At 46.0% G+C, this 12,009-nt stretch overlaps 1 protein-coding gene across 1 annotated transcript in view; it reads right to left on the bottom strand.

Moving 5' to 3' along the window:
• The window catches only part of PRKCH (protein kinase C eta), a 113,178-nt gene that overhangs the window by 39,613 nt on the left and 61,556 nt on the right, over positions 1-12,009 (bottom strand). The window contains exon 10 of the mRNA XM_054286683.1: positions 4,267-4,421. Coding sequence (XP_054142658.1) covers positions 4,267-4,421 — 155 coding nt within the window. The remainder of the gene's footprint in view (positions 1-4,266; positions 4,422-12,009) is intronic.

The raw sequence follows: 12,009 nt of genomic DNA on the forward strand, positions 1-12,009 counted from the left end.
TCAGGATAAAAACAAGGTTCTTCAGCCAGCCAATAACCAGCCCTTCTCAGCAGTGTTTTATCTCCTGTGGCTCCTGGCCAGGTGCATGACCTCCATGCTACACCACCTGTGGCCTTAAGGATGGATCTGCCCCTGTGCTGTGCCAAGCACTGAGCTGGGACATGGAGGCGTCCAACTCTACACCTGGCAAAACCAGCACTAAAGTACAGCTGGCATTGTGTCCTGCCTGCTCTATCACCTCTGCAGGCAGTGGAGGCGTGTTCTGAAGAGACCCTCTGAGCCCAGGCATCCTGCTAATGAGACATTTGCAGAGAGAGAGAGGGAGAAAGGTTTGTCACAGAAATTCAGGCTGTGCCTCTAGGCTGGGCTGATTGCTTTGTGTTGCCTTTAGAAAGGTCTTACTGTATTTTACTGTAAACCTCAAAGCCCCCTCCTCCAAAAAAATCCAACCCCACCACAATCAAATTAAAGGAAACACTTGCACCTGCCCTCAATGCTCAAGTAGCTGACCTTGGCATGTGGATCCACACCTCCTAAATCTGTCCCTCAGCCCATGCCAAGGTCTGAATTTGAGGGCAGCAGGGCAGGCCAGCCATTTTTACAGTAGTGCTACTCATGAGGAAATGCCCTGCTTTTAAAATAAACCCTTGCAGTCATCCACTATCTCTGTGCTTTTTAGCAGACTGTGAGTGGACCAGCTCCCTTGTACTGAGTAAGCCACTGTGCAACCTAATTCTGCTCAGATATGCTGCTTTGTTTTGTTTCTGGCAAGCACAGAAGCCAAAATATGCTTCCCCTACCCTGGGAACTGCTGAACTGGAAAGTGAAAGTCAGCAAGAGCTGCCTCAAGAAAAATAGCACATCCAGCCATTAGAAAAAATGACAAACCAACCCACCTATCTGCAACAGAGCCCAGCACTGTAATTTCCTTTAGAAATAATCCTAGAGAAAGCAGCAGTGCACAAATATTGCCCTGTGAGCAAAGATTTTATTTACAATAAGCATGATTATTACCTAACATTTTCCTGGCAGCATCCAGCATGAGCTGATCCCAAACACGTCCTTGCCCTACTCCTCTGTGGTTAGGGGTGCACAATACACTGTGATGTGACATGTGAAAAGATTGTTTTCATGTCTGGATGCACTCCCCTGTATGATGGGCTAAGGAACCCCCCTGTACTTGCTGATTTTCTTTTTTTTTCAGGAAGTAACTATAAATAGGTGCTGCTAAGTTGACAGCTAAATCTCAGCTCAGGGCAAGACAGAGACCTTTCCTTGATAAGGCCAGAAAGCCATCTCTCCTTTGTAGTGCTGCAAATGAAGAGAGGAAAATAAAAGTTTTTGAAACAGAAAGATTTCTTTTAAAGAGTCCCAAATACATACAATGTATGTTTATGGGACTCTTATTCTGGCCACAGCTTAGTAACAAAAAGGGAGTTTCTTCAAAATGAGAAGCAAACTCACTGAAAATTTCAGTTGAACCACAAAAATCTATCTCATGAGAGAACCAATCCAGCTGTAAGCCCAGTTTTAAAATTAAGAATCACATATAGCCAAAATGCATCATCTGCCTCAAAATCCCATTCTCAGGGACTTACAGCAGCAAATGCAAAAATATTGCTCTACAGCTATTTCAAATTGCTTGTGTGTGGCTGAATCAATGAACACCTGATTTTAGCAGCCACCAGCACCATCCTGTCAGGCCACAATGACAAGTTTCAGCTGCTTCTTGATGAACTTTCAGTGCTGTCTCTCAAACCTCTCTAGCATTTCAAAGAAGAGAAAACCCAGCTTTTGGCAGCACTTGTGGCAAATGCAACTTGACTTAGCAGAAGAATACTCATTGCACTGGTAAATGCAGATTCGTTCCTGAACTGCTCAGTCTTGAAGGGGGCAAAGAAAAATAGAGTATTATTAAGTTAAGCCCAGAATGGCACAGAGTATTCTAGGCCAGCAACCCTCTTCCTCCACTGACCCTGGAAACCCAGAAAGAAGACACCTTGAAGAGCTTGTGGTAAAACCCTTTCTGGTCAGGCTATTTCTGGTGTCTCTGCCCCCTGCTCCCTAAGCAAGCACTCACATTCTGATCATTAAATCTGATCCAAACTCTCTTACACAAGTGCAGTGAGTCCATTCTGAACATCCCCTTCTATCCTGCACATCCAGAGCCTGGTGTTTGTGACCTGACAGAAGCAACCTCAGCTCAGCACAGCCCCAGCCTGCAGCTCTCTCCTCTTACATCTTCCAGAACCCCAGCTAATGATAAGAATCCAAGTCACCCACCCCCCTGCAGACCTGCCCCATGAAGCTGAAGCTACCTGACTCCACAGCTCAACCAGTTTCTCAACAAGATCAAAGCCTGTGCAGTTGTTCGAGGAGCTTTCCAATTATTCCTCCAGTTTCTATCATGAATTACAGCAGCACTTGAAGAGTGCCAAAACCCAGAGGGATCAGTTACTCCTGCCCTGTGACAGGCAGCAGGCTGGGGCAGACAGGACAAGCTGTAAGCACAAGGCATTACATTATGCACAGACCCAGTTTTGCTGCTGAATGACTGACAATAACTACTGGATGTCACTATTTTAAGGAAAATGTCATTTGGGTAATTATCTGGCAGGGTCTCTCCTCAGTGGCTGGCATTATTCACAAGGGAAGAATTAGACTGAAATCCAGCTGTAGAGTAAGGAGATTTGCTATTCTATACAGACAATCACTGTGCTTTAGGAGCTTGATACATAGGGTATATATCACTACTCATCCTCAGGCTCTCAGGACATGGAGAATATTAAAATGACACTCCTCCTCTATTTCACTGTACCAATTATGTCACATGAGTTCATACTTAAAAATATTTTAATATTCTCTGTCCTCACCTGACCATCTGTTTCTTACTGCAGCTCAAGCTAGGAAGAGACAGAGGAGCTGCTTTTACTTGGCTGATCCTATCATGTGTCCATCAGATAGGAAAGTGCCCCTTGACAGCCCCCAGCCCTTTGGTCAATTTAGCCCTCAGCTATTCTGGATTTTTGAGTTGAAACCTGAGTTTATCCGTCATGGGAGGATGTCCTACTGACTGGGTTAAACTATGTCCCAAATCAGAGGACATTTGGCCCAACCCACAGAAATGGCATTAACAGAGCTGGACTGGGATTGGACCTGGTCCCATCCTGCACCCAGCTCTGGATCCCAGCAGTACAACTGGAACCAAGCAGCAAAAAAGAGAGCCTTGACATTATTCTTTGCAGTGCTGGCATGCCACAAGTGGGACTGAGCAGGGCTACAGCAGGCCATGCTCAAAAATACGTGCTTTGCTGCTGGATTCCAGGTAAGAGCATTCCAAAGAAAACAACAGCCTGTTCCTCCTCCCCAGTGCTCTGGGCACAAGGATATCAGAGGTGTTGTGTGAAGTATGGCAGAAAGAAACCTTTCTGTACAACCAGACTGTCTCAGTGCTGACAACTCCCTGCTCCAGCTGTCCTACTCCATCCCAGAAGAGGCCTTGCTCTGCCTCTGGGGCATGAGGGAGGATGCTGGTCAAATGGTGCTGCTGGCCTGCACGGCAGCCTGGCTCTGATCCATGCTGGCTGCCCTAGGCCTTTATGCCTGAACTGACAGGGGAGCACTTCAGCAGCACAGAAAGGAAAAAATATAACCAAACTGCCCTCCTGAGCACAGAAAAATGACAAATAACAAAGGAGAGCTATGTATGGGAAACAGCTTCCTGAGAAGAGCCTTGAGACGTAGGGTGGAGACTGACACATGGAGGCAACAATGCTCCAATCCTGCTGCAAACACAAAGATGCCAGACATGGGCAGGAAGGAAAAACTCCTGCTGTAGGACCATGGCAGGAATGAAAACACTTTTAGTAGCTGAGATGAGTGGCCCTGAATAATAGATATGAGAAATAGATAGGGTTCAAAGACAGAAGCTACTGCAGGGAAGCAGAGGCTTTGGTGTGACCAGCATGTATTAGCCTTGAAATAACACGGCACACTGCGGCCAAAGCAGCAGATCCCTACATTCAGAAGGATCCTTGCAGAAAATCTGGGAAGGTTTCATTTAATGCCTGCCCAGAAGTTTCACTCCCCCCTGGAAAGTGGTGCACCTTGGCTAGTGCGCAGGGGGAATGTGAAGGTAATGTGACCCCAGCTGACAACTCATTCCTGGTGGGCAGCAAGTGACACTTCTTTATTCAAGCAGAAAACTGCAGCTCTCATCTGAACCGTGGGGTTCAGACATAGGGAGGCCATGAATGCAGAGCTCACCTGTAAATGATGCCTCTGCTATGGAGAAACATGAGGGCTGAAATAATTTCTGCAGCGTAAAACCGAGCCCGATCCTCGTCGAAGCGCCGCGACTTCTGGATGTGGAACATCAAATCCCCACCATTGACAAACTCCATCACGAAGAAGAGGCGATCCTACACACAGGCAGACACAGCAAACATGAACAGCATTAATCACAGCCTCACTCAGGCCAGGAAAAGTCTTAGCAAAACTATTTTCTCCCAAAAAAACATTAAGTAAGCTATCAGAAAAACAGAGCAATCCTGATGAGGGGGAGAGAATGTTGAGGAGGACTCCACTGATATCAGAAGGCTAATTAATTATTTTATTATACTAAATTATTCTATATTATATTACACTATATTAAATTACACCTAAACTGATTCTGCACAAAGCACTCAACTTAATTTAACTGCACAGAATCTGATGATTGTCAGCCGACAGTCCTGATACACACACATGCTTGGCTCTGACAGGTCAAGGAAACAAAACACCATCACTTTGGGTAAAAAAAAAAAAGAAATTGCATTCTACTTTGGCACAACACAGGAGCAGCAAATGAGATGAGAATTGTTTTGATTATTCTTTTCTTTGCTTCTCTCAGGTTCAGAGAATGTGAATCCCACAGTAAGCATGAGACAGTGAGTGGGGGAAAAGGTTGATTTTTTCAGGAAACATCAAATCAATGCCAGGAAGATCTGTTAGTATCTCCTTGCCCTGCACTCCTCCCAGAAGTTTTGACCCCAGTGGTGAAATGAATTCCTGTTCATGTGTGGATTTGGCATGTTAGTGTGTGCTCATCAGTAATCAGCTCCCATTGGGTTTCTCTGAATTATCCTTAGCCTCAGCCAGCAGGGAATGATAGCCCTTGCTCAGTACTCTCTGAGCTGAGTGGCACAAGAGAAATCTGCAAAAAATCACTCCCTAGTAAACACCTCAGATCTTGGGGGAAGCTGCTCCGTAACACAATGTGCATAACCAGACTGCAGCTTCACCACAACAGCACAACATTGTCTTGAGGATACCCCAACATTATTCCTGGAGAATGTGGGCTGTTTTCCAGGATGGGATTTCCTGCCATACACTTGCATGGCAGGAGCTTTTAGGGCCCTCAGGTTCCAGCTTTCCTCTGACTAACCTGCAGACACCTCTGGGGAATAGAGGAACTGATAAGCACGAACCATAAATAAAAGTTTCTGCTGAGCAGAAAAGCAACCTGTTTGATGAAGTTCAGTTCATTAACCACAGCTGTTGGTCTCTGAGGTTTCTTTTTTGGCTTTGTTCTGGCTTTTGCAAAAGCCTACAGATAGGAAGGCACTTGCTTAAGCTGTGTGCTCCACAGTGAGTAGGGCTTTCACATGATTTCACTTGATTGTGAGAGGAAGGACACAGAGAGATTTGGCACAAAAATAAACCCTGGAATTGTTGCTGTCCAGTTCAAAAATTCCTCTCAGCAATTGTTTCAGGACTTTCAGTATTTGTTCTTAGCGTTTTTCTCTGAATATCAGGAACAAGCAGATTGGAAAACAGGCACAGAATTCAACTGGCATCAGCCAGGCTTTTAATGGTAATATTTGCCCTTCTTTCCCACAAGCCTCTTGCCAGGTCTGATGCTAATTACCTACAAGCTACTTTTAAACCCTCTCTAAGTTTAAGAGGATAAGCATTGTCGTGCTCCACTTTCTGGCAGCCAGCCAGCTTGAAATGACTACTGGTATTAACATCTTGAGATGCACATGGCAGAAGGAAAACAACCAGAAATTCCCTCATTTCTCAATGGACATGAGCAGGAAAGCAAGTGGCTTGTAACACATGAGCACAGCCTTCTTCACACAGCCAACCTGGGCTCTGCCCAACAGCTCCTCCTGGGCTCCTTCCACAAGGTAAAGATCATTAAATCATAGACTCATCTGGGTTGGAAAAGACCTTTAGAGACCATCAAACACTAACCCAATTCTGCCAAGTCACCCCTAAACCATGTCCCCAAGTGCCACACATCTACACTTCTTTTAAATATCTTCAATGATGGTGACTCTACCACTGCCCTGGGCAGACTGTTCCTAATGTTGGATATTTCCTATTATCCAATCTAAACTTCCCCTGGTGAAACTTCACACCATTTCCTCTTGTCCTGTCCCTTGTTCTCTGGGAGCAGAGCCTGACCCCACCTGGCTCCACACTCCTGTCAGGAGTTGTGCAGAGCCAGAAGGTCCCTCCTCAGCCTCCTTTTCTCCAGGCTGAGCCTCCCCAGCTTTCTCTCATCAGACTCTGCACCCCTGCCCAGCTCCTCTGTCTTTCCCTGGACACACTCCAGCACCTCAATGTCCTTCTTGCATTGAGGGTCCCAAAGTGAATGCAGAATTTGAGGTGCAGCCCCACCACAGCTCCCAGCACTCTCACACACTCCTGCAGCACCAAAGCCATGTGCTGAATTCTATCTCCAGTCCATACAGACAACATCACCTCATTGTTTCACTCTGTCTTTATGAGAGGGCACTGAAAGACACCTGAGCTGGCTTGTGTGGGCAGCAGTCTGAGCCACAGCAGTGTGAACTGTGCAAACCCATCACCAGCCTTGGCTCTTCAGCCCTCATCAGCCCTCCAATGCCACATCTTCACTGCAGAAGGTTAAACTCAGCCTGGTTGTGCTGTGCCTGCCTGTTCCTCTGCCTGCAGCACAGGTATCACCCCTGCCTCTCCAGTCAGGCCAGCTTTTACATCTTGTTATTCTTTCCCACCTCCTTCCTTGCTGATCTCTCCACATGACACATGCTTATCTAGCCCAGCTTGTCCAGGCATCTCCTCAAGCCCATACTTAAAAAGAAATCCCTCTTGCCAGATCCCCAACAGGAAGCAATTTAATTTACCAGCAGCCTGGTGAGGGATGGTGTGTGTATTTATGTAAGTGATACATATGCCTGTATAAGCATGCATGCACTTAGGGGAACACACATGGATTTTCTACTCTTTCCTTAAAGGTGACCTTCAGGGAAACAAAATTAAAACTTTCTATCTTAAAACATGTATATTCAGCTTCTCCAGAGCAGGAAAAACTCCATGGCCCACCTCAGACTTCTGGCTGTCCTCATCTTTAGATGCTTACAGAAAGATACTGCTTCTTTCTCAAATGTTCAGGTAAGCACCAAAACAGCAGATTTTAAAATTCACATCACTGCTGCCATGGAATTAGCAGCTTTTTTGCTAAAAACTCCTTTTGCCTCAGACTAACTGCAAACCTGAGCAAATATAACTGCACGTGTTACATGGTCACACCCACACATGGACTCATTTCACTGGTCAAGCAGAGATACAGAACTCTGGGCTACTGCAGCTTTGAAATTTTTTTTTTTCAATTTATTTTAAGGAGGTCCAGCTTATTGTCTGCCCACTTTCCTAACACTTAGAAATCCCACAGGGCTGCTGAAGAAAAGACCAGGATGGGTTTTACAACTGGTTTATAATGCAGCATTAGTGCACTGGTCAGCTACATGCCTGGCAATAGGCATTTGGAAAACAAGCAGTAATGACCATCCTTTGGAGAAAATCATCTAGAAGCCAGGAAAAGCCTTCCATTTTTAGTCTTAAGGAAGATCAACCACTCTCCCAGGAATCATTAAGAAATAAAATAAACAGTGGTATCCTATTGGAAAAAAAAAAGATGAGGAGAAGGAAAGGAAAAGAGGGGGAAAGAAGGAGGGAGTTCGAGGGAAGGGAGGAAAGAGGGAAGAAGAGAGAGGAAGGGAAGAGCAGGAGGAAGAAAGGAGAAGAGGGAGGGAGAAAAGGAGGGAGCAAGATGAACAGGAAAAAAGAGGAAAGAAGAAAAAAAGAAAGCAATTTGCAGCCAGAAGAGTAAGACTGAGTAAATAACTTAAGAAAGGGCCAGGAAAAGTAAATCTTAAAACAGCAGATAGTTCAGACACTTGCAAATTTGACCTAGAGTCAGTTATGTGTCTCCTCCTTTCTTGGGGACTATCAGTGGGAATTAGGAGGAGTTGAAAGCTAGATTGTTTTTTTGACAGGGCCCAATGCTGGACTCCTCACATGTCTATTTTCTATTGTGCTTTGCCCAGAAGCGTGCCTGATGTGGTATCTCTGTTTGACGTGGTAAGAAAGGAGCATTTGAGTCAACAGGAAACAGAGACACCAAAGGCTTCACAGCAAGTGGCAGCCACAGGAGGAAATCACATTGCACCACTCCTGGCCTGGGATCAGGAAGAATAAACTCTCAGAGCAATTGTTACTGTAAATTAAAAAAACACTTGGAGGAAATAAAATCCACGGGATCAAGCAGGTTTCTTTCAACCTACACGCAGAGATTAATCCTGTCCATTTTCACGCCAGAGAGCTGTCTTTTTTTATTTTTCTTGGCTTTTCTAAAAATTTATTTCTTTTCATTTCAGTTTTCCACCCCTGTTTGTTCACCCATTAGCAGGGCAGGGGCTGTTGGAAGCACAGCAGTGGCTGACAGCAGCTACATACACCCATTATATTTGTTCATTGTCTTAGGGGGTTTTGTGGGGCTTGAAGAAATTTCCTGACTGCAAGAGCCACCAGGAAGGACAACCCACACACTGGTTACTGCCCCTTGCAAACACTAAAATCCATCTCAAGCATCACTTTAGCCCTTTGTCCTCACCAGCTCCACAAGCTGCTTTGGATCCTCATATCTTTCTTCCTTGTCATCACAGGGGAAGAAAAAAAAATCCAGATTTTATTTAAAGAGCATCCTTTTTTTTCCTGTGCCCAAAAAGGACAGTGTGATGGCCAACTTCTACCCTCTTCCACTTAAAAGTCATAGCTTATGTCCATTTATAACCCACACAAGACCTCTTGGGACCTTATCACCAATCACAAGGCTCCAATTTTCCCCCACAAAAAAAATCAGCCCGGCTCAGGAATTCCGCTTAGTTTGCATTTGATCTTTTTGGAAATAATTCATGCACACAACTCCTTAGAAAACCAGCTTTGGGCTCAATCTGAGTTCACTGAAGCCAAAGGGCTTCCCCAAGAAAACAGTCATTTCCCCCTGTTTTGGTAGTTTATGCTTTGCAGAGCAGAAGGGAGGTTTTCCAAATCATCCCCAAACAGAGACAGCTGTGTCGCTGCTTCCCAGAGAAAATTTATTGTTTCCAAAAAGAGTAGCAGGGCTTAGGGAGCTTGCAAGCAAATCATTACAAGATAATTACAAGAGCTGGCAGGCTCTCTCAGTGTTCCCAATGTTCTCCCTTCGTGGTCCACAACCCCCACACAAAGCAAATCTGCCTTAGGTCTTGCTGAGAGCAAGCAAATAAACCATGGTTTCTCAGCACTGGGCTCCAGAAAGCCACATGTCCAACTCCCCAGCAGTGCAAGGGGCCATAGATCTGGATCTGGGTCAAGGCACTGCAAAGCACAGGATCTGGAGGAGGAATAAGAAACAGGCTTGTAACTGAATATTTATTTTTGCAGGACTAACACAGTCATGCCCCACTCTTAGATGCTGCTCTGTGAGGAAATGCCCATCCTCCATTCCCAGGCCTCCACAGAACCCATGAATTCCTGCTGGAAATGCCTCCATGCCCATCCCTCCACAGCATTCACAGATTCTGTGAATTCCTGTTGGAAGTGCTTCCCCTCCTCACTGTGGTTCTTCAGCATCCTCAGGAGGGAGGCAGAGGGGCAGGCACTGATCTCTGCGATGCCCAGGGACAGAACCCGAGGGAATGGCTGAAGTTGTGTCAGGGGAGGTTTAGGTTGGATATCAGGAAAAGGTTCTTCACCCAGAGTGTATGGTTATGCACTGAGCAAGCTCCCAGGGCAATGGTCACAGCACCAAGGCTGGCAGAGCTCAAGGAGGGTTTGGACAATGCCCTCAGGCACAGGCTGTGACTCTTGGGGATGGTGCTGTGCAGGGCCAGGAGTTGGACTCAGTGCTGCTGATGGATCCCTTCCAACTCAGCCTATTCCATGAGTCTATGATTCCATATCAGCCCTTCACAATAGAACACACAGATTCTATGAATTCCTGCTGGAAATGCCTCCCCTCCATACCCAGCCCTGGGCCAAGGCAGCCCTGCACCCCACAAGCTACTGCTGCTCCCAGCTCCAAGGTTAGGGAGAACAGGCTATCCGGGGGGGTCACACATGGTTTCAAACCCAAGGAGCAGCACAGGTGGCCTGTGAACAGTCCCACCATGAAGCAGCCACCACAACAACCCCTGCACAAACACAAGTGTGAGCACAAGAGCAGACCTCATGAGCTCAGTCCCAAATTTCCAGATGAAGCTGCTCTCTCTGGACTGCAGCGGAGCAAGGCAGTGACTGATGTCAGGTGAAGATTTGGTCCTCTGGTTTCAAATCACAGCCGCTACACCTCTGCCCCATGCTGCCTCAGAAGGAAGCCCATGTGGCCCAGGACTCTCAGACAGAGAGGCAGCAGGTTTTACAGCCAGCTGCTCTGTGGAGCTGCTCTTCCTCACTGCTCCAGGGGCTGCAGAAGTGCTGCCAGCCCCAGGAACCACTTCTGCCTCAGGGAACCAAGCCACAGATGGCACACACAGCCCTGGGGTTACCCAGATGAGGGCTCTCTGTGTGATGCAGGGAAGGTTTCTTTCTTCTGCTGGTTTTGGGTGGATTTTTAAGCTAGAAGGAGGTGCAGTGGAAATTAAGCCAGCTCAGAATGGGCATAAGGTGCTTGTGGTGTCTCCGCTGGGCTGGGCAGCTGGTAAGCACATTTCTGAGAATCTCAGGTCACTTCCCCACACCAGGTTCGTTTTTAGGTCCTTTAATTAAGAGTTCCCAAGCTAAATGAGGCAGTTATCACTGGTTATCACCCCATCACATTCTGCTCTCTGACACTGCTGACAGTGGGCACCACAAGGCTCCCTGTGAGGCCACAGCAGCAAGGCACATACACATGGCCCAGAGAATCATAAACTGGCTCTTGCCACTTGCATAAAGAAACTCTGCAGGGTCCCTGGGGGTGGAGGTGGCCCTGGCACTCGGGTGCACAGTGCAGCATCAACACCCAGCTCATTCCAGAGGAGCTCAAGGATGACAACCACAAACCAGGATGGGCTGAGGGGGGTTGTGGGTTTCCACTTGCCCCAGGGGAAAAAAACAAAAACAAACAAGCCCAAATCTAACTGCATCCTCCAAATTCCTGCTCCTATTTTCTCAACCACTTGGCTGAAATGTCAAGCTCATATGCTGGAGAGTTTTTGTAACAGGTAAATTCAGTCATTTGTCTGGAACAATGCATCTTCTGGGGTATTGAAGCGAAGCATACACACATCCTTCCTCCTCATCCCCTCCCTGCAAGGCAGTGTAATTCACAGCAGTGTTACACTATTAGCTCATCTTGTCACTAGAAACTTTTACACAACCATGTGCAAAAGGATGGTTATCCTGTTCACCTGTATCTGTTCCATTTTAAACCAGACCCAAATTAGAAAAAAACCTCAAAACTCAGATAAGCCAATCAATTATGTAAATAAAGTCTCTTTTTAAAATCTCAATTAAAAAACAAAAGGACACTTTGAGCATCATTAAAGTGAAATATTAAAAGGATATAAAACAAACTGAAAAGAAGAAGCAATACAAAATCTTCCCTCTCAGACCTTTTAAAATGGTAAAGAAAAGAAATACTTCTTCCCACCTCAAAGATTACAAAAATTCAAAGGACTGACTGAACTTAGAGGGGAATAAATTGAGAAATAAGGAACTAGAGTGTATGACACTATA

Source organism: Melozone crissalis, unplaced genomic scaffold (assembly GCF_028551555.1).
Source record: "Melozone crissalis strain CALT ecotype California unplaced genomic scaffold, PUWL_Pcris_2 ptg000056l_1, whole genome shotgun sequence".
Classification (NCBI taxonomy): domain Eukaryota; kingdom Metazoa; phylum Chordata; class Aves; order Passeriformes; family Passerellidae; genus Melozone; species Melozone crissalis.